This window comes from Sebastes umbrosus, chromosome 12 (genome assembly GCF_015220745.1).
Source record: "Sebastes umbrosus isolate fSebUmb1 chromosome 12, fSebUmb1.pri, whole genome shotgun sequence".
Taxonomy (NCBI): domain Eukaryota; kingdom Metazoa; phylum Chordata; class Actinopteri; order Perciformes; family Sebastidae; genus Sebastes; species Sebastes umbrosus.
In genome coordinates, this window is record NC_051280.1 from 18,186,985 (window position 1) to 18,208,311 (window position 21,327).

At 39.2% G+C, this 21,327-nt stretch overlaps 2 protein-coding genes across 2 annotated transcripts; both read left to right on the forward strand.

Moving 5' to 3' along the window:
* Positions 1 to 7,938, forward strand: aire (autoimmune regulator). The gene is made up of 13 exons (XM_037788189.1): positions 1 to 638; positions 951 to 1,125; positions 1,641 to 1,787; positions 1,883 to 1,948; positions 2,040 to 2,162; positions 2,403 to 2,536; positions 2,636 to 2,757; positions 3,348 to 3,417; positions 4,359 to 4,496; positions 4,639 to 4,760; positions 5,312 to 5,393; positions 5,489 to 5,587; positions 6,839 to 7,938. The coding sequence occupies exons 1-13, from the start codon at positions 492 to 494 to the stop codon at positions 6,917 to 6,919; spliced, it is 1,506 nt and encodes a 501-aa protein (XP_037644117.1). The 5' UTR covers positions 1 to 491; the 3' UTR covers positions 6,920 to 7,938.
* A 160-nt stretch (positions 7,939 to 8,098) lies between these two features.
* On the forward strand, positions 8,099 to 20,431 carry LOC119499020 (histone H3.v1-like). The gene is made up of 6 exons (XM_037788206.1): positions 8,099 to 8,296; positions 10,370 to 10,586; positions 10,623 to 11,726; positions 11,920 to 12,089; positions 18,553 to 18,690; positions 20,288 to 20,431. The coding sequence occupies exons 1-3, from the start codon at positions 8,242 to 8,244 to the stop codon at positions 11,131 to 11,133; spliced, it is 783 nt and encodes a 260-aa protein (XP_037644134.1). The 5' UTR covers positions 8,099 to 8,241; the 3' UTR covers positions 11,134 to 11,726; positions 11,920 to 12,089; positions 18,553 to 18,690; positions 20,288 to 20,431.
* Positions 20,432 to 21,327: the final 896 nt, after the last annotated feature.

Below are 21,327 nucleotides of genomic sequence, written 5' to 3' on the forward strand. Positions count from 1 at the left end.
ACTCGGCCCTCCTAACGTAAGAGGACAGGTATTCCCCTAGATTGACAGCTCGTCATTCGATCCCACTGAGGATCAACAGGCGGACGGAGACAGTTAGTGCTGTTAGTGGACACATGAACTCCACAGAGACAAGAGGTCGAGGGGTGGCCTTGGTTGGATTTCCTCAAGGGTGAGACCTTTAATGTGGAGTTTCTGAAAGCCTCAGCCAGTCAAAATTAGTGGCATCAGTGTTGTATAGTGAAATATACTGTGTATACATGTATATACAGTATACATGGATTAAAAACAGAAGCACTGGATTAGATTAGATTAGAAAAAGACTTGAAAGATATAGTTTTAAATGATGAAATATCAGCATGAAACAATGCACCTGTACAATATCTTCTTCCCTGAGAAGGACACACCTCTTCCATCCAAAGTACTTCTTCCATGATCTAAAGGTCCTCTGAGGTCCGGACCACTTTGGATCTCATTTACACACAAAGCGGATCATGTCCAGAGTGGAAGCTTTTCGGGACACAAACCTTCGCTCCCTGCTGAGGGAGCTGCGGACCGATATTGCAATGGCTGTAAATGACCCTTTCCCTCTCGTTTACGGTTTGGTGGACAAAAACATCATCACTGACCAACTACTGAAGGTAAGAAAAGAAATATGGAAATCTGAATTTAGAGTTTATTTTCATTTTGATTTGGAAATGTCAGCAGTTTTCACAGTTTTTTTCCATTTTGATTACAAACATTTGCAATTTGTGCAACCATCAAACACTGAAAACATACTGAGGCAATATAATGATTAATTGTTATTAATTATTCCCCTGTTCTCCACACAGTAATTCAGATTATAAACTTGGAAGGCCTACTTAGATTATGACATGCATTTGTAGGAATATATGGTTTTATTCAGACTGCCGATTTCACATACCTCTTATTATTGTTCTTGTTTTTCATAGGACACTCTGGAGAAGGAAGGCAGAGAAGGGATCCATAAGGCCATGTACTCCCTCCTGTCCTGGGTCCTGGAGCAGAGCAGATCCACCATCCAGGCTTTCTGGAGCAACTTGTCCAAAGACTACAACCTGGACAGCTACCCCAAACTGCAGAAGCTGCTCACTAACCTGCACTCAAGTAGGTATTCCAAGTTTCACCAACACATTTGTCTAATGTTTATAGTAGTTCTGTTTAATCATTCCAACTTGATTTTAATGTATATTCTAGGATTTAACAAAACGTTTCTGTCCAGATGAGTAGGGTACTGTTCATTATACTTATATATGTAATTATTTAATTGAATTTTCAACCAAGTTTATCATAAATAAACCTGCTACTAAAGTCTAATAAACCCATATTTATACATGGTATAGACATCTACAAATTTAGAATTTTAGCTGTAAACTCAAGGAAAGACTGAGATTTAATTTTGAAATACAATTTCTGTTATTTTAAATGTGTTACATTTTCTGAAGAGTAAAGAGTTTGTAAATTTGTATGAAGTAATTTGGTTGGAAGTAGAAGCTACAATTTCCCATCCCAGTTCTTATCTATCCTCCCTGTACTTTCAGGACAAAGTTCTCTATCTACGACTACGACATTTAGAACAATTTATAGAGTTTAGTCTTTATTATTCTGTCATTTGTTGACAGGACGGGATGCTGCAGGCTCCAGAGGTGAGAAAAGATCCTCTGGAGGCCACAAAACACCTCACATCAAGAAGAGGAGCCATGTGGACAGAGAGACAAATTCACATGATCTGCATCCACAGTATCATGCCAAGACGAGCGATAGTCCAGGTTATTTCCCATAATACATCTCTTCTGACTCTGTCTTCTAATAAAAAAACACGATTAAGCTCCTGATGATTATAAAACGTATATGTTTTCTCCAGGGGGTAAAGTGAAGCTGTACAGAGTGAAGGGTGAAGCTGAAGCCCCACAGCTAACATCTGGAAATAGTAATTACAAAGCAATCATATTCTACAATATTGTTTATATACAGACAATGATTTAATATTACAGAGACATTTAACCCTTTTTCTGCCACAGGTGTTCAGACGGTGTCGTCTTCAGTCCAGAGACCAGTGACTCTGTCTGCGTCCTTAACTGAGCCGCCAGTCAGCCATGAAGCCACAGAGACGATCCAAATCAAACAGATGTTTGGCTCAGATGGTAAGCCACTGCTTTTTTTATGGTCACAAATATTGATAAAACTGCCCTACATCATCAGGACATCAATGTGAATGTTTGAATTATAAACTGACTTAGAGAAAACAAGTTAGATGTAAACAAACGCAGAATGCAACAATAGTAAATGTGTCAGTGTGAACACTGAATGTATGGGTACTGCAGTGCAGGCAAAATTAACAATTGCTGTTTATAAAATTATTTTAAAAGTTTGTCATTCAACAGGAAGTGCCACAACGTGCACCAAAGTTGGTGGGGAGTTTTACTCCTGTGGTCAGTCAGAGGAGATAAATGGAGCATCCAAGTTCAAAGGTGTTAAGAACACGTTTCACCACAAGGGGGAGACAACCACAGGCATGGTAGAGGATCCACTCAGCATCCACTCATTCACAGTCACCTGTCTTTTCTTTTGAAGGTGTGTATCTTTGCTTACATGTTCTGTATCTCTGGGTGTGTAGGTTCAATATAACGATGATGAGTGTACAGTGTGTAAGGACGGAGGGCAGCTGATTTGTTGTGATGGCTGTCCTCGAGCTTTTCATCTGACCTGCCTGGACCCTCCACTCATAGCTATACCAAGGTGAAAAACGAAACAAATCTATCTATCTGGGTGTTATTCCTCCAATATATTAGTGTGTGTGTGTGTGTGTCAACCGTAGACTGTATATAAAGATGGACGACATGACAGCTCCCCAAAAGGGAAGACAAAACATCTTGGTCGCCCCCTAGTGGCTGGCTGCAGTATAGGTCATAAATCCCGCCCCCTCCATGTTAGCGGATGGGGCAAACTAAAAAGTCAAAGTACACATCAAATATATTTTTCCCATAGATGGTTTTCTGTCATTTAAGGTAGCTCTTATCATTCTGATGTATGTTCAAGTGTTATTAAGGGTGGTTTGAATTCATTATTTAATGCTATAAAAGGGCGGTGAGATGTCATTATTGCATGGCTTGCAATTGGTTCGGGCGGGTGACCTCGATACCGCGGCTCCACCGCCCGATCACTACTGCACAGACGATGGCAGCTCCCGTATCCGGGATATTTTCGGCTTCACTTCTGTACAGTGGGAGGAAGTGGAGACGCGTCGTCCATCTTTATATACAGTCTATAGCATCAACTCCTGCTCTGAAAAGAAGGTTTTAATGTCACATTATATTTTTAATCTGCAGTGGCACTTGGCAGTGTGAATGGTGCTGTGGCAGCAGAGTGAAAACAGAGAATGCCCTACAACCTTTACAAGTAAGTAACTGAAGGAAATGTACATAGACTGTACATATTGAATATGCATATGTTCATTTTTGTATTTTATTTATTTAATTTTTGTATGAAAATCTCATCAAGACATGTTCAAATATTTTCAGATCATAATGGTAGTTGATTTCTGACTTACTGAGTTACAAAGGTGATGGAAATAACTATTAATGATCTGCTTCCTATGTCACGAGAACCGATACTTCGGTACCAAGTCGATGACAAAAAATTTTAAAATGTGATAGTACTCGTTTTTCTACAGTACCATAGGTACCATCAGGGCTCGAGACTAATGGCGTCCCCTCGTCCCGCTAGTTAACGTTAGCTGTTAGCAAGCGGTAAGCAGCACAGTCCTGCATGGAGCTAACAGTTAACGTTAATGGGTGGTGCCATTGATTTATGGTTAACAAAGGTTAATTCTAACGTTATCATGATGTGTTCAAATGTAATCTTGTAAAATGTAGTTTTTGGCGGGAAACTTGAATAAATCCAGTTGTTTGAAGGACATGTTTTCACAGCAATATAAAATAGATAACAGAGAGGGAATTTATGACCTGTTTCACTTCATAATTAAAACCAGTATGTAATCAGTAATAAAGGAGTGTGTGTTGAAGTACATGGGATTTATTGTTTTACTTTTGTTTTTTACCATGGTAACAAATTGGTATTGAGGATCATGGAATTTCACTGGTGCTGGTATTTACTGCTAAATTTCTAGCATTGTGACATTCCTATTGCCTCCTGAAATAAAACTCACATTTTCATGTCATTAATGTTGGATGTTGCTCCCCTCCCTCCTCTCTAAATCTTCATGATTGGATGATACAATTTAAACAGTCAAGTCTGAAAAGCTTCATTTTTAGACTGCAGGGTTTTTGCTGCGCATTTTTTTTTTGTACTGATCATGGTCATAATATTTTATATCACAGCCACTCATTGCCCAGGCGCAGCAAATAAACACGACCTCCAGTAACTCCATCGTAGACGTCTCCTTCTTCTCCTCGCTGTCATCCTCGTCTCTCACAAGTGTCACAGCTTCTATGAACGAGCTCAGTGGCAGAAACCAGGTAAGGACTTTATGGTGCAGCCTTTTTTTTTTATCTTTTACCTTTTTATTTTAACTTTGCTTTTACTCCCTTTGCACAGTTTGTAATTTTGTGTCACTGCTACTTGCAAAAACAGTCCTGTTTTGCTAAAATGTGTGTCCAGTGCTCAGGTGGAGAGCTGCTCAGTATGAGGGAGGTGTGTGGTGTTTGTCACCTAGAAGGAGGAGACCTGACTCACTGCCTCCAGTGTTTGCAGCACTTCCACGTACACTGCCACTTCTCCAAGTAAGACTTCCATCCCTCACTTCTTCTTTTATCTGGTGTAGACTCATAATGAGACATCGTCACAAGATGACGTCTATACTTCCCAAAAAGCTTGACGAAGTCAAATCAATGTGATCATTTATACATCAGTGTGTGTATATACTGTACGTCCCTACCGGCAAAGACCTTCCTGTGGATGGCTGTTTGTGTTTGTATTGATCAACAGTGTGCATTAAGGGTGTGATCATTATCTAGCTAATGGTGACTAATGGAGCGTAAATGGACAGTATAATGTATACTGTAAATGAAGATCAATGATTTTACTAAATGCTACCTGAGAAACAGATGAGAAATGAAACCTATATAAATCCTGCTGATCTCATGTAGCACCACTGTTTTTCTCAGTGCTTCTGTGTGATACATGATGAGAAATGTACTTTTCCATGTTTGACAGAGCATCAAACCTTGCTCTGTAATCCTCCTGAGTGTTGGACATCACATATTGATTGATAGTAACGTTATACACCACAGAAAACAGTCTGACTCACTCTCATTGTGCTTGTGTCTGCTAGAGGGAGATCCATCTGCTCGTCCTGCTCCAGGCCCTGGGGAGGCTTTGCAGAGAAGGAGGCTGAATCGTCCAGAGGCTTACAGGTGTGTCTGCACATGTGTGTGTGTACACATGTTAAATACATTCTTCATTATCTGAATATGATGGAGCGTAATCTGTGTAATCTGTGTGTGTCCAGCTCGCCCCAAGGGTTCAAAACACTGTCGGTCATGATCAGAGCTCTTCCGCCCCTGAGACCGTCCTCCATAAAGATGATCTGGACTCCATCCTGGGAGACGTGAGTGAGGCTCAGTTACATGTCGATAACACAGATGTAGACATCATATGAATATAACCGTGCATGTCAGACACAAGATGGCTGCACTTCTTATCACACAGACAGGGAATGGGTTGTCAAGGTAAAATGAGGACCAAACAATAAGTGATGTGTCATGGTGGTGGTTGTGTTGTAGTCTAGTTTGAATTACCACAAAACAGCACCTCTGTATCTAAATGAAAATGAAACCACTTTAGTAAGTCTTAGGTACCAGTGTACGACGGCGTATTGGGGCCACATTGAGGGGGAAAAAGATCTGAGATTTAGAGAATAAAGTTGTAATAATACGTGAAAAAAGTCGTAATTTAATGAGAATAAAGTCATACTATTTCAAGAAAAAAAACCTGTTATATTACGAGAATAAAGTCATAACTTTACGAGAAAAAAAGTCCTAATATTAGAGGATACGAGTTTTCCTACAAATGTTCAGCAACACGTGTCAATCTCCACTCGTTAAATGCATACAGTCTTTTCAAAGTAATCTTCCGTCTTCACAGGAAACAACTTGGTTAGGTTTAGGCAACAAAACTGCTAAATTAGGTTTAGGAAAAGATCATGGTTTGGGTTGAAATAATACAGAAGTGGCATTACTTATGTACGTAAGTTACGTGACAAATAAATCAATGTTTACTTCTAGTTTCACACTGGGGACGAACACCGGTCTCCTGGTCAAAAGTCTGGTGTTTTTTTGACTCACCCATCCACCCTCGACCTCCTCCCTACTCTGCGTTTGTCTCTCTTCCTGGTTCACGATTATGTGGATTACATACAAATTGATTTCGTAGGATATACACGAATTACAGTGCATTACTTTTCGTAGGTATAGCAAGATCAGCCTGATTAGAGTCATTCTAGGACCTCTTATTCACCTCATCCTTATTTTCGTTTTCAAAATTGTTGCTCTAATACACAACTAACACATTTACAAACTAAGATGATCAGATCCAGGAAATATTTCATTTTGTTTCCTGGCTGACCTTCTCAGTTTACCCCTCCTGTAAATGTCAATGTGCTGACAGAATGACCTGAAACTAATAACATTACCTAATATAACTTGATAACTGCAGTAATAATCTGGTAGAGATTGTTGCCATGTGATATCATCGTTGCCACTGACATCATACTGTACATGTTTGCCAGATGATGTCACCAGGACTCTGTCTTTTGTTCAACGATTGATCCCGTTTGTTTCTGCTCTTTATATCTCAGCAGGGCTCTGTTGACGGCATCTTGCAGTGGGCTTTCCACAACATGTCTCGGCCTCTTCCAGACTCTCAAGGATGCTACCAGTGACAGACAGACGACTGCACTCGTGTGAGCTCTCACACTTTGAAGTTATACTGTAAAGTAACAATCATGACGTGAACATAGCTAATTAAATGTAAATTACTGAATATAGTGGAGATTATTTTCTTGTTTCCTGCATGTACCTGAAGTAAATGTCTGGTAGTGGTTGATTTGAGATTGAACATGGTATAATTTTAATATTTTAACATTTCTTTATATTTTAATTGCATCTTTTCAAACTACAGATTTTAAAGAATGTGCTCAGATGATTGTGAGTTCATGTAAAAACAAAGATGTTAACTGAACTCATTATTCACCGACTAAAATGCACAATTGTTGTGTTTTTTAATAATATACAAATTCATGCACAGATGAGTAAAATGTCTCTACTACTTCCAGTTTCTCTGCTGAATTTCTAGCAGCAACACACCACACTAGGTGCAGGAAGAGTGCACTTAGCCTAAATCATTAAGGAGTGTCTATTTTACCATAATGCATGGCTAAATTAACCTTTTACAGGTGTACAGCCTACTGTACATGGGTCACACGTACCTAAGACTTGCAGTTTGTATATGTTGTCTTTGTTTTTCCTTGTTTGAGAGGTGATCTAAAACACTTGTGGGTTGTAAACAATAAAGATTTGACAGGCTTGTGCAGTCGCTCTATGGAGTTCCCAGTGTTAGCCGCCATGTTGGTACAGTGTTTCCTGCAGGCTCTGCACCAGCCATGTGACATTCACAGCTACACATCAACATGTAGACACGATAGTTGGACAGTTGGTATCACCTGTTGGTCTACTTAATCTCTCCTGATCTCTCTCTCTCTCTCTCAGTATTGTTTTTAATTTAAACATTTGTTATATTAGCATGAGTGTTGCTGAGACCGGTTGTAGGCTGCACGGTTTACAAAGTAAGAAAAGACAACTAACAGTTTGCTTTAGCATAACAGCTCTACTGTAATTAAGAGAGATAAAAGGTAATAAATCAGTGAAAAATTATGAAAGAAAATACACATATTAATAAAATTTAAATAAATTTGACAAATGCGAGAAAAAAAAAATCTCTTTTGGTCTCTCAATCACAGGCATGTGCCTCATGAAATGCCATGGCAACAGCCGTCAGGTCAGGTGTATAAGGGCTGCAGAGCATTCTGATTTCTCACTTTGCATTTGGACTTTGGTACTTTGGAGTTGAAAACCTTTTGTGAAGCGAACTCTTTGAGTTTGAAACCACTGAGAGAATCTACTGGAAAGCGGATCTTGTTGGAGAACTACAGTACCGGATACATCAACTGTTGTGGGAAACCGAGGTGCCTTCAGCAGACCACTGATGGAGGAAGACCTGCCGATGGGAGTCGCCCCTGAGTTGGACAACAACCGGCCAGGTAAGACAACTTTTACATTTATTTTATCATTTTATGTATTGATTCATCCCCTTTAAAATCCTTAAAAGCGTACTCAGTGAAGAAATCAGTGTAACTTTCTGAGTTTAAAGGTGAACAGTTCATGTTATGTGTTATTAGGCCTGTTGGAAAAACACACAGATTTTGTGAAAACAGACGATTTCTCTGTGTAAAATGATTATTTGATGGACAGCATGTGTGACATTTCCCGGGACAGCTGTGGAATGGGTTAACGATTTGTGTTGTGATTTAAAAAAAAATGTTATTTTGGTTTGAGAGGATCAAATCTTCTAAATTTAACATTGAAATTACTGGAAAAAAAAAGATGGCGACTGGTCCAAATTTCATAAAATGCCAAAAATCTACCATGGAAACGACCTAACAGTTAGGAGCTGACGTCATGACGTCCAGGTTTTATCAAACCAGGCACTTTCTTCTGTGTGGATGAGACCCTGAGGTCGTTTGTTTTGATTGTTGAAACTTGACTTGTTGCAGAAACATGCTCCTTTCAGTTTATCATATTACAATTTTTTAACATTTAGCACATTGAAAAGCTTTGCTCGTTAGTGTGGTGTTTTGTTCTCGAGGGACAAGAGAGCAATGATTTGTTAAGTAACTGGATGTGCTGTGATATGCAGCTCATAAACTGGGAAAATAATAAACTGCCTTTTATTTACTCCTCTACTTCATGTTTTTTTTTTTTTTTTTTTTTTTTACATTTTTCCTTAGATATTACAATATATTGTTATTAATTGTTTTTTATTTATTTGTTTGTTTTATTAACAAAAAAAAATTAATTACTTCTTTATTGTTTTCTTCCATTTACATGCATGTTTGCTCAATGAATTGTATATATGTATACATATGTTTTTGTTTTTATTTTGTTCTTTTTTATTTTTATTTATTATTGAATTTGGCAATATTGTTCACCTGACAGTCATGATCAATAAAGCAAATTGAATTGAATTGAATTGAACTAAAGAGGTTACTGTGCTCATGTTGGATTTATGTACTGTAGCCATGGTTCACTGTGCGTAATGACGCATGTATGTATGTATTTTTACTTCTTTTTTTTAATTATTTAATTTTTAATTATTTGTTTTTATTAATATTTTCTTACTTATTTATTTTTGCACCTATTTTCTATTCATTTTTTATTTATTTTTAAATGTGTATTTATTTCTGCATGATTTTCCCGTTGCATTTCACCCCTTATTTATTTCCCCAAACGTATTTATTCTGTATTCTTTTCTTTATACATTTCTTTTTCCATTTCTTAAATAAATAAATGTCATTAAATGTAGCAAAAATAATATCAAACATAAATGTAGCAATTAATTCATTGATATGTGTCATAAATTAATAATTCTGTTTTCATTTCTTTATTTTTTATTATTTCATTTTGTATTAATTCACTTATGTATTTACTCCTCTGTTATATTTTCTATTTTATTTATTCTGGTATTTATTTTGATTAATTTAAAAAATGTATTTATTCATTTTTGCATAAATTATTTTAATTCATTTTATATTCATTTTTACATGTGTGTATTTATTTATGTATTTGCTTATTTATTTATTTCTGCATGATTTTCCCTTTGCATTTCGCACCTTATTTATTTCCCTAACTTTATTTCTGTATTCTTTTTCTTTACACTTTTCTTTTTAAATTTCTGCCACAATTTGCAAATGAGGGGCTGTCACTTAACGTGTGTCATGGGGTCAGAGTGCATAGATGGGCTATATGGTAGCTAGCTAGCTGCTCTCCAGTCGTCATTCATGATTTTTAATCTACAGTATGAGTCAAACTTTTCAACCACATCATTTTGACTACTATACTATACTAAACTACAGAGGCAGAGCTGCACAGTGTTTGATATAACTGTTAAAAGCCGGAGCCCCCGTGTGTGTTGGTGGCTTCCGGACACGTGTAGTGCACTCGTCATTTTTCTAATTTACTTTACTAATTACTGATTTGATTATTGTTAATTAAGTTATAGTTATTGTTGTTATTGTCAAAATTATTTTATGTTATTTTGAATTTTTCCCCATCAGGTGGTGTGAACTACATCATTGAGCGTCCTGCACGAGATGGCCTCCCTGAAGACGACGACGACGAAGGTAATCTCCCTGTCCACATCTCTTCTAATGAGGAAGAGGACGGTGAGGTCGAGATTGCTGTGGGTGAAGGTGAGGTTGAGCGCAATGTCTTGGACGAAGTTGTAGTTAGGTTACTGTCAGACATTGAGGAGGAGGAAGAGGAGGAAGAGGAGGACGATGAAGACGCTTGGTCTGACTCCGAGAGTGAAGATTCTGGGTACGAGTCCATGTGTGAGGATGAAGAGGACAATGAAGAGGATAATATCAACGTCATCATCAGACCTCGCTCCCCTCTCAACCAGCGGTTCCCACCTCCGAGCTTTTGGCAGGGATTTCGACGAGGGTTATCTCCTCCTGTTCGTTTTCACGTTAGCAGTCCTTTCTCCCTCGTCCCTTTTGGTATTCGTCCTGCGCCGCTAGCGGAACGTCCTGAAGAAGGTCGACCCTCCGTCTGTCAGAGGTCAGAGGTCAGGTCAGAGTCTGTTCCCTCCACCTCAGGCCTCAGCTGCTCCACTAAGAGGAGCAGAGAAGAGGACTGCACAGAGCAGGTGAGTGTGAAGAGGCGGCACGACTGTGAGGACAGCCACGAGGTGCCAGCGCTCTCGTCTTCAGGCCTCGGCTCCTCCACTAAGCGGAGCAGGCAAGAGGATTACTACAGGTACGGCTTCAGGAGATACTGGGAGTCTGCGCCTGATGACAGCGACTCAGATTCAGACTGAGCGCTGTTTGCTGCAGGATTGTAAAACCTTTGCCTCTGGCAGGACTGATAAAGCCCCCAGGCAGCCTTCCCACGCGTCTGACGGGGTTGGAGATAGGTTGAATCTTGCACCAGAGCTTTTTTTTTATATCTCTTTTATATATTGAATTCCTTTTGAGACATAGTTGACAATGCTAGATGCTGATACCAGAGGTGAGTTATCAATTAATGGTTGTTATTCTGTAAGTATAGATGCTATACCAGACAAAAGTAAGTCAACACTTAACGACAGCATTAACACAAGTCTCATTTCAATTCAAAGATTGTTTATTTTACTAACTCTCTATCTTTTTGTTTTTTAAGTTAGGTTTAAGGTGCTGTACCAGACGGAGGTATGGTAATAATTACTAACATTAAGACAAGTCTACAAGTCTCTTTTACTCAGGTATTAGAAACCAACCAGATAAGAAGGATGGAGGACTACAGGACCAGATGAGAAGGATGGAGGACTACAGGACCTGAGGAGAAGGATGGAGGACTACAGGACCTGATGAGAAGGATGGAGGACTACAGGACCAGACAGAAGGCGGCGGTGCCTTTCTTTCAGTGGGCTCAGTAAGTAATCCCTTCACTGATACTACAGAAGTACCAGTAGTGACATGCAGTTAACTTTACATGTGTGGATTCTTGAATATTATTCCATTGTTTATAATATCGCTCCATCATCGGAGGCCAAATTCAACACAACAATGTAAAGGTTGTACAGTTGAGTTCATAAGTACTCATGACTTGTGTTTGTGTTTCATAGGGCAGTACTGCTTCGTGTTTTTGGCTCTCCCTTTCCACACAGCTGACTGTCAACACCATGATCTCGGAGCCTCCTGGAGTAACTTAAACGCACCAAAATGGAAGAAAACGACCTGTAACCACCCCGGATGTATTCAGAGAAGGGCTGTAACCAACTGAGATCAACTAAAGGTGAGCGGAGATCACCTGTATTTCTTCCTGAGTGACTTCAGGTGTAGAACCTGAGGATGTGTCTCTGAGTGGTAACTGCAGGCATGTGAGAAGTAAAAAAGTAGGTGTGCACCATAACACTGAAAATGCTGTGGTTAATTACAGGGAGAACATAATTAGAATAAACAACATTGCATTATAACAAAGTCTCATTTATTTTCCATCCAGTTTGGCTTTCTGTGTTCAATGTGCCCATTGAACACAGAAAGCGAGCAATGGTACAACGTGTGCTCTGCCTGTGTCTGTCTCTGCCTGTGTCTGTCTCTGGTTCAACCACGGAGATTTGAGTGACAGCTATGGATAATTTCATGTCCTTCACCTCTCAAACAAAAAGCATAGTGTTCCCATCCAGATAACTCTAATGTTACACTTTAATATGGGCAGCAGTATAAGAGATGGAGTCACAAGATATAATGTTATGTAGCTAAACATTGCCAAAGTACAGCTTCGGGACACAGCTGAGACAACTTTTCAACTACAACTACTACTACTACTAACTACTCACTCGTCTGGTTATCGACTCCTTGATCATAACAGAATATAGTAATTTTCACCACTGCCCATTTTAGAAAGGCCACCACAAGAAAACGCGTTCTTTATTTAGATCATCAAGCGAACAACGGATCATAGGCAGGGCTCTAAACTAACTTTTTTCCCCATCCGAACCGTCCCGAAAAACAACCTAAGCTGTCCCGAAATGAAAGCGGACCGTCTCCGTTTTTCTACATTATCTTTAATTAATCATTCAAAGTGATCTCTAACATAAATCAAACATCAAAAGTGGTTTATTTTTGTTCATAAATTTATAATTTATCCAAAACTTTTGTTTTGATTTTGATATTAACAATGCAGCTAAGTTAAATTAGAATGTTTTCTATAAAAAGTAGCATTTGGTCAAAAAAATGATTTTGCATATGGGCCCTCAAAACGTTAGGACCAGCCCTGCTAGCTGGTTCGTCCTAAAGTTGGAGGAGCTGCTGGATAGGATGCACTTGTTATGGGAAGAGGAGCAGCCTGTTTCCACGGACGAAATGTGATGGAGGAGATCTCATTGCAGCCTTATTACCCATAGTTGATGAAGAGAGGAGTAAGTAAATAAGTGGTTAACATTAGTAACAGGATTTGAGCTGTTGTTGCTGAGAGTAGGCTATGTGTGTGTTTATGTTGTCAAAGAGGTTTATTAAAACTCTCATCCCAAATTCGGCCCAAAATTCATTTTAATCCTCCCCGATCATAATTGGACGACGGGATGTCCTTAAACTCGAGCCCTGCCGTCCACCAGTTGGAGCAAACTTTCTCATTTTACAGCTAAACAGCACACTACAAGATGTTTCTGAAAACATTTGAGGCGAGAAATAGGCATTACAGTAACAGAATATTGATTCATATTTCATCAGCGCTGCCTAGTTTGACCGTTTGATCGGAGTTCACGAGTGATTGACAGCTGCCTCCGTTGAATGAACAGCCAATAGGAACGCTCTCTCTCTGAAATGACCTGTGATTGGCCAAAGTCTCCCATCACAGGCTAGATGTTTTAAAGCCTGAAAACAGAGCCATGAGGAGGTGCAGAAGTCTAGTTTTCTCTCAGAACACTTGAATTACAATATGCTGAAAGGATTTTATAGAATTTTTGCCCAATGATGCTAAAAACATTCTGCCTACTGCAGGTTTAAGTGGTACACAGTTGCCAATTACCAAAACTAACTGATATGCAGCGAACCTGGAACTTTTTGGGGCACTGGGGTTGCCTTCTTTTCCCAGTTGGTAATCCAGCGCTGCTGCATCTCTAGCTTTTTCTGACCATCCTTGTTGTCAAATCCTATGTTCACCCCATCCTATTTCACAAGACTGTTAAATATCCTCCTGCTTTGTGTAGCATCACAACATGACTAATTGTGTAGGACATGGGGTCAGCACTGATTTGAGAGAGCTGGCAGTGGGACTTGGACATCTCTTTAGCTAACTTGGCCTAACAAACTGAAATGCATCCAGTTTTTAAAGTTGTCATTATCCAACACTGTCACCCTGGAAACCCAGTGATGCATTTATGTATTTTGCATATGTCTTTCATCTGTGTGGGTGGGAATGTGTTTATATCTTGAGGAAAGCAGTGTTGGAGGAGCACACTTAATGTCAGAGGAGATCAGTGTCCCATCATGGCAAATAAAAGAGACGATGCAAACTTCCACATGTGTGCACAAAGACAAATAAAATGTCCCTCTCGTTGTGTGGATCTGCAGAAGAATTCACATTCACACGTTACACCAGATGGTTTCAATACGATGAGGTATGCACACTGAGAAATGCCTCTGTTTAACAGGAATTCCTTGAAGACTATCACTTAGATGTGGAATGTTGTTTTTGTCATGGGATTCAAGAGTTTTAGCATGACTGCCAGAGGGATGGAGCTCGGCCAGGCAGATTTTTCTCCCCTCGGTATTTGGTTGCCATGGCTCTGAGCTCCTACAGGCTCAAAACAGAGGATGAGAAACATGTTCCAGTGTGTGTTTGTGTGTGTGCATGTGTGTCTCTGTTTGTTTATGAATCCACTTTCTAAATGGTTCATGAAACATCCTGCATACTTGAGGGGGCTCTGTGTCCTTGCAGGGAAAGCAACAACACTTTCTCTGAATATGTGCAAAGATATGAGGGAGAAAAAAACAAGAATATTTAATGCAATGAAAAATCTAACATAAGTTGGTGTCAAAGTGTGCATAAATATCAGTATGTTAGCACTGCTACATTCTGCCTGTCTTAGTTTTTGTCCAAATTGCAGTCGTAAGGATTTTTCTCATTCTGGCTGAGGGGTATATTTTGCATAAAAATCTGCCTAAATGATTTTGTTTACTGTGTAGGTTTCATTTATCATGACTCCTGCTTTACTATCACACAGCTTTCTCCTGGTTCTAGTTGCATACCACATGAGAGACCACATGGAAAAACTCGCTCTCTTTCCAGAAGGAGAAAAGAGTCAAACATCTTCTCACCACTAGGTGGCATCCATCTGTGATTGATGTAGTGAAACACTCCTTTTCTCCACAGTATTTCACTGAACTCAAGCAGCCATGCAATGTGAGGATAAGAGGAAGTATTTCCTTTTACAAAACATTTGTGTTTGAATAGAAGTGGGAATTACCCAGATTTCATCAGAGCAAAATTAATTTGTCATGACATTTCCAACTAATTATATGAAGCATGACTCAAACATGTTTTGATGTCGGTCAACTTTACACAGACCAATAATGGAAAGTAAAGACATTTACTCAAGTACCTCGCCTAAAAGTACCTAAAATGCTGTATACACATTGATGCATCAGTAATAACAATAACATCACCCTCTGAAATGGGCCATTCTGCTGTCTTAGCAGGCGTACTTTTACCTTTGAACATTTTACTCCTTATACTTTTGTTCTTCTGCTTTAAAGGAACAGTGTGTAACATTGCGGGGGATGTCTTAGCAGAAATGAATATAATATTCATAACTATTGTTTCATTAGTGTATAATCACCTGAAACTACGAATCATGTTTTCGTTAGCTTAGAATGAGCTCTTCATATCTATAGGGAGCGGGTCCTCTTCATGGATTCCGTCATGTTGCTCCACCATGTTTCTACAGTAGCCCAGAACGGACAAACCAAACCAGAGAGGGCCTTTCACGTTTTTACGTTACCTGAAGGCCACCATAGTTCTCTGACAGGCTTGTGAAAATGCGGTAACGTGAGCTGCAGAGTGCAAAACCGTTGTAACGCCAGCCGCCGTCTGACTTCCGTTGCTCCTAAAGTAGTGTTATTATGGTAAGGTAAGGATGGCCTCTGAGCAATGCGAACGGCGTTACCACGGTTTTGCAGTTGGCGGCTCACGTTACCGCAGTCTTAGAAAGGGAGGAGTGAGCTGGTTGCAATTTGTAACCACACCACTAGATGTCACCAAATCCTACACACTGTACCTTTATGTAAAATTATGAATGCAGGACTTTACTTACAAAGGAGTATTTCTCCATTCTTGTATTGCTAATTTTACTGAAGTAAAAGATCTTGACACTGACTGTATCTGCAGCATGGCTGTTTTTCTGCAGACAGTATTTCTGTGCATCTCACTGATCTTTTGATTGAAAACGTAATATGGTCATTCTACTTATTCATTCACACACAAACACACGAGTTATCTAGCATTTAGGGGTCTGAGTGTAAATCTTGTGTATAATCACATAGACATGGTATTATACTTTAAAGTTTGTTGTAGGCCTGATTCTTGCTCGTCATCTTCTCTCTAATCATATCCTACATATCTTATTTCCCGCCGTGTTGCATTCCTATATGATGCCTAATGAGGAGACATGTCACAAACTTTTTATCAAGAGTATTAGTAATGTGTGTTGTGTAAGGCCTCGGCCATCATGTACGCACTTCCGCCTGATGCTGTTTTAAAGAAATAGTTTGACATTTTTGTTTTCCTGCCAAGTGTTAGACAAACATGTAACTGCAGCTTATCTTAGCATAAAGACTGGAAACAGCAACAGCTAGCCTGGCTCTGTCTAATGATAACAAAACCCACCTACAGCACCTCTAAAGCTCAACTAATTAACACGTTCTATCTCTTGTTTAATCTGGACAAAAACCTAAAATTAAAAACAATAATTTACTGTTTTGTGTGTGTGTGTGTGTAACTTCCTGTAGTCTTAGCTGCTTGCAGAGAAACTGGTCCAAGAAGGTCACCCCCGCTGTAAACGGCAAATATCCCAAAGTGTTGAATACTTCTTTTAAAGACTTGAATACACAGGATTTGAATGTGGTAGTAGGGAAATTAAAAAAAAATATTCTCAACATGCTTAGTCCAAATATCTTAACATGTAAATTTCTCACCATTTCATCCGGTTGATGAATACATATGTTTTTATTTATTTTGGGAGAAGGAGTGTTTCTCAGATGACGGTTTCATGTTTGGAAAGTGAGACATCAAGAGTTAAAACAACATTAGACGCATATGAACACTCAGTTTTCTGCGTCAGAGTGAAGGTTAAATTCCTCGAACACACACACACACACACACGCACACACATCCTGTTACGACTGTTGGTCACAGGCCTGGAATTCTTTGGAAAACTATGATAGGTGAAATTCCCACGCTTTGGGCATCCTCTCTTCACATTTCTTGGCACTTCATAAGTGCGGGCAGCTGTCTAGAGTGTGTTCCTGCTGGGCCACCGGTGGTCTGAGGGTTTCTAGAGAGGTGATCCTGCACCTCTTCCAGTCAGGACCCTCCACTCTTTGTTCATACTATTATTATGGGCAGGAAACTGCGAGAGGCCCTCCATTGTCTTGGCACAAGTTTCAGAGCAGAAAGTGTTACTTCCCTGAACCACTGAGTAATAAGAGTACATGGCACTGAGAGAAACTCTGGAAGTTATTTCCAGCATAACTTAAGTTTTATGTGCGTTTATTCATGCAATTATACTCTTTTTGAATATGTTCAAATGTGGTTTATAACTAAAACCCTGCATGTATAGAAACCTGTTTTTCAGATTTTATTCTACAAAGCAGTCATCTGAGGCTCATTTTTATTGCCTTCTTATACAGATAAGATATGACTTGTATTGCTCTTAAAGGACCTGTGTGTCCTTACTTTGCTGGATCAGGTGTTAAGTTGCTTTATATATTATTTCAATTCTCTAAGAGGTGATAATATTATGTAGAGCTATCTTTTGTACTATACAGGCTTTTGAGTTATAATGTTTTTTTGTTTTTTTTATCTGCTGCCTCTGGAGTCACAGAAGGCTTAATAAATAAATACTTTTTAAAAATCATATGCACATGTAGTAGTACTCCCCAACACCTGTAAATAGGAGTACTTTTTACGCCACAACATTTATATAACAGCTGCTATTATTCTGCTGATAAGATAATCAAATAAAATTGCAGAATATAATTTAAATTCATAAAATATGATGCATTGTTTTAGGTTAAACTGCCCAACAGTATATAAAGCAGTCAAACACCTATCTCCACCAGCTAAAACATTAAAATGCTGTTTACACATTATTTAATGAACAATAATAATCCATAATATAAATATAAATGTAGCAAAGTGAGTACTTTAAGTTTCTATACAAGTATATTTTGCACATAGACTTTTGTAGTTTTACTTAAAGGGACATATCATGCTCATTTTCAGGTTCATACTTGTATTTGGGGTTTCTACTAGAACATGTTTACATGGTTTAATGTTCAAAAAACATTATTTTTATCATACTGTCTGAATATACCCGTATTCACCCTCTGTCTGAAACGCTGAGAATTACTATAGCAGCAAACAACTATTTGCTATATAAAAATATAGAGGAGCAATGTCTACCTGAGCAGAGAATGAAGTTGGACTCCCTCTGTGTGTGTTGTAATCAGAGCTTCTCTGTGTTTTTTTTACATAGCCAGGCTGGCATGTCCCACTGACTAGCTCACGGCCACCGCTCTGCACTGCTCTCATACGGCGGTTACAGCTGATAACGCCATCCCGACTGACGGCCCCGTGATGGAAGCGCAGCACCGACCCTCCGGTTCCCCCTCAGGTAAACACTGTTTGCTCTGTCAGCACTTTTGCTGTTGTTTTCACTGTTGCTGTCACTCTGTTGAGTGCCGTGCAGAGGCAATAAAAATGCTTCTAATCTCGCTTTTAGCACCTTTAAGCCCCCTTCCTGAAAAAGCCCAGTCTGCTCTGATTGGCTTGTGAGAAAAATATGGTGCACCTTAGCAAAAGTAGTTCCATATATTCTCATGTGCCTGCATGTGACATAGGAAGGGGAGCCAAATCTGAATGGTTGCTGAATCACATGTTTTCTGATCTTGGCAGCCAACAAAAACAGACTGGGTTGTCTTATTTCACAAGTTTGTGGGTTGGTTGGCACTCCAGATACCCAAATGTATGTGCACAAAAGGGAGTTTTTCATGATATGTCCCCTTTAAGAAATATTTGAATGCATTACTTGTAACAGAGTATTTTTGCATTGTGATATTGCTAATTTTACTTTACGTAAAGCAGGCGTTCTCAAACTTTTTGGGGCCAGGGACCCCTTACAGGGTAGGACATTTACCAAGGACTCCTCTTAATTGTAACACTGATTAAGGATAATGCTGCTTCCTACCATTTGTACTCTTAGATATCATTGGAACTATTTGTATTCTAAAACTTTTCAACCTAAATAATTCAGACCTGTTTCATAGCAATAAACAGAATCACATTTCAATTTGAATCATGTTAAGATAAGATAAGATGAGAGGATCCTTTATGAGTCCCACAGTGGGGAAATTTGCAACGTTATTGAATGTTAATATGATGATTTTATTCAAATTGTTTTGACAGCATTTATGGCCCACATCTCAAGTAATTGATCTTAAAAGCTTTCAGAAAATGAACAGTAGCAAGACTGGCATAGTCCTAATAAATCCAGACGTTTAAACTTTCAGTAAGTGCTTCAACTTAAAAATAATGAACTTATTGCTGTGTGTCATAATCATATCAGAGTTTCTATTGGCCCAAAACTAACACTGGTGGTAGTAATGGACACAATATGCTTGTTTTATTGGCGCAAATGGTCCCTATCTACAGATATGGACTTTTTAATGATACAGCACAATTTTATGATTAATAGCTAATTATTTTGCAGACCCCCTGACGAAGAAGAAGATATACCATATTTGTATTGTAACCTCTGTTTGCAAAGTTTTGATCTAGTGGGATGGTCCAGGTCCAACTTTGCTGTGTTACATAAGAGTGGTCAATAAGGTCTGAGTCCTTATTTGTGTTTCTGATCTCACTGAAGTAGATCAGAACATACTGTTAGCTGGGGGTGAACACACTGCCAATGCACACACACACACACACACACACGCACACACACGCACACGCACACACACGCACACACACACACACACACACACACCACCAACACAGCTGTGTCACATGCTTTCCCCTTTCTGCCAAGAAACATTTACCCTCTTCTCTCTCCTGACATGAAGTTTCCACTTTTAGTAAAATGTCAGGGTCAGTTTTCCTTCCTGGTTTGAGTGATGCCCAATCTGTAACCTGACACGAGGCATAAGTCAAAAACAATGATCACTTTGCTCGTCTTTACAATGAATAAATGCATTTTCTTTTTCACCGCACAGCCAAGAAGTACGACACTGAGTAACCACAACGCAACAAGATTAATCTGACATGACAGCGGCTCCCCAGCATCTAGCTATTTGTCTAGACGTCTCCCTAATTTGAAGTGGTTTACAGCAATTTATTAAAACTCATGAAGTCACTGTCTGTGGTCATCTTGTCTCTGTCTTTCCCTTGCTCTTTAGAGAGATATGGTCAGCTCCGAAGACAAACATCTAAACCTCTGCTTAGGGAGTAAAACTCCTCTAACTCTCTCTGCGTCCCGTGAGGAGGCCAGATAATGATATGCTGGCAGGGCAGATTGCAGGGTTGCCATTGGGCTGGAACTGTAAACACAGCGGAGAAACCTCGTTAGGACATTCCAGAAAGGTCCTCAACTGGGAATTCTTGGAAGAGCTCCTCTGGTGTTTGCATTCTTCCTTTGGGACGGCAGCGCTAACAGCGTCTCCTGTGATCACTGCCCTGTCCCAAGTGAGAATTACATGAGGAGGAATGGAGGCGAGCAGATGTTGAGCACTCCTCTGCAAACTGTGAACTGGACAGTGGTGACGCAGATATCAGTACAGTAGATGTACTGATATCTAATTTGATCGTATCATTTCATAGTTTACAGAGGATTAAGCCAGTAAAGTTTCTTCGAACAAAGCATTTAAAGTAAGACTATATTTTACTGGACAGCAGCCACAAGTGACAATTATGGTATAATGTTAAAAGCTAAACCACTGCTTAGCATTTAGCTAACATACAAAGTTATCATAACAAGTGGAAAAAAGCAGGCTGTCGTTTGTAGCTATACCTATGAAAAGATATGTCCTGTAATTTTTTTAATTTTTATCCCAAGAAAGCAGTTCATACTGTATGTAAACCACATAATTGTGAACCAGGAAGTATAAAGAGTGACAAACGCTGAATAGGGAGGAGGTTGGAGTGGATGGGTTGGTCAAAAAACATCGAACGAGGCCTTACAAAAGGCTTTTACAAAACGATCTCTCATATTCTTTCATAGCCTGCAGCAAAAAGCCTCTTCTTTCCCCAGTGTGTT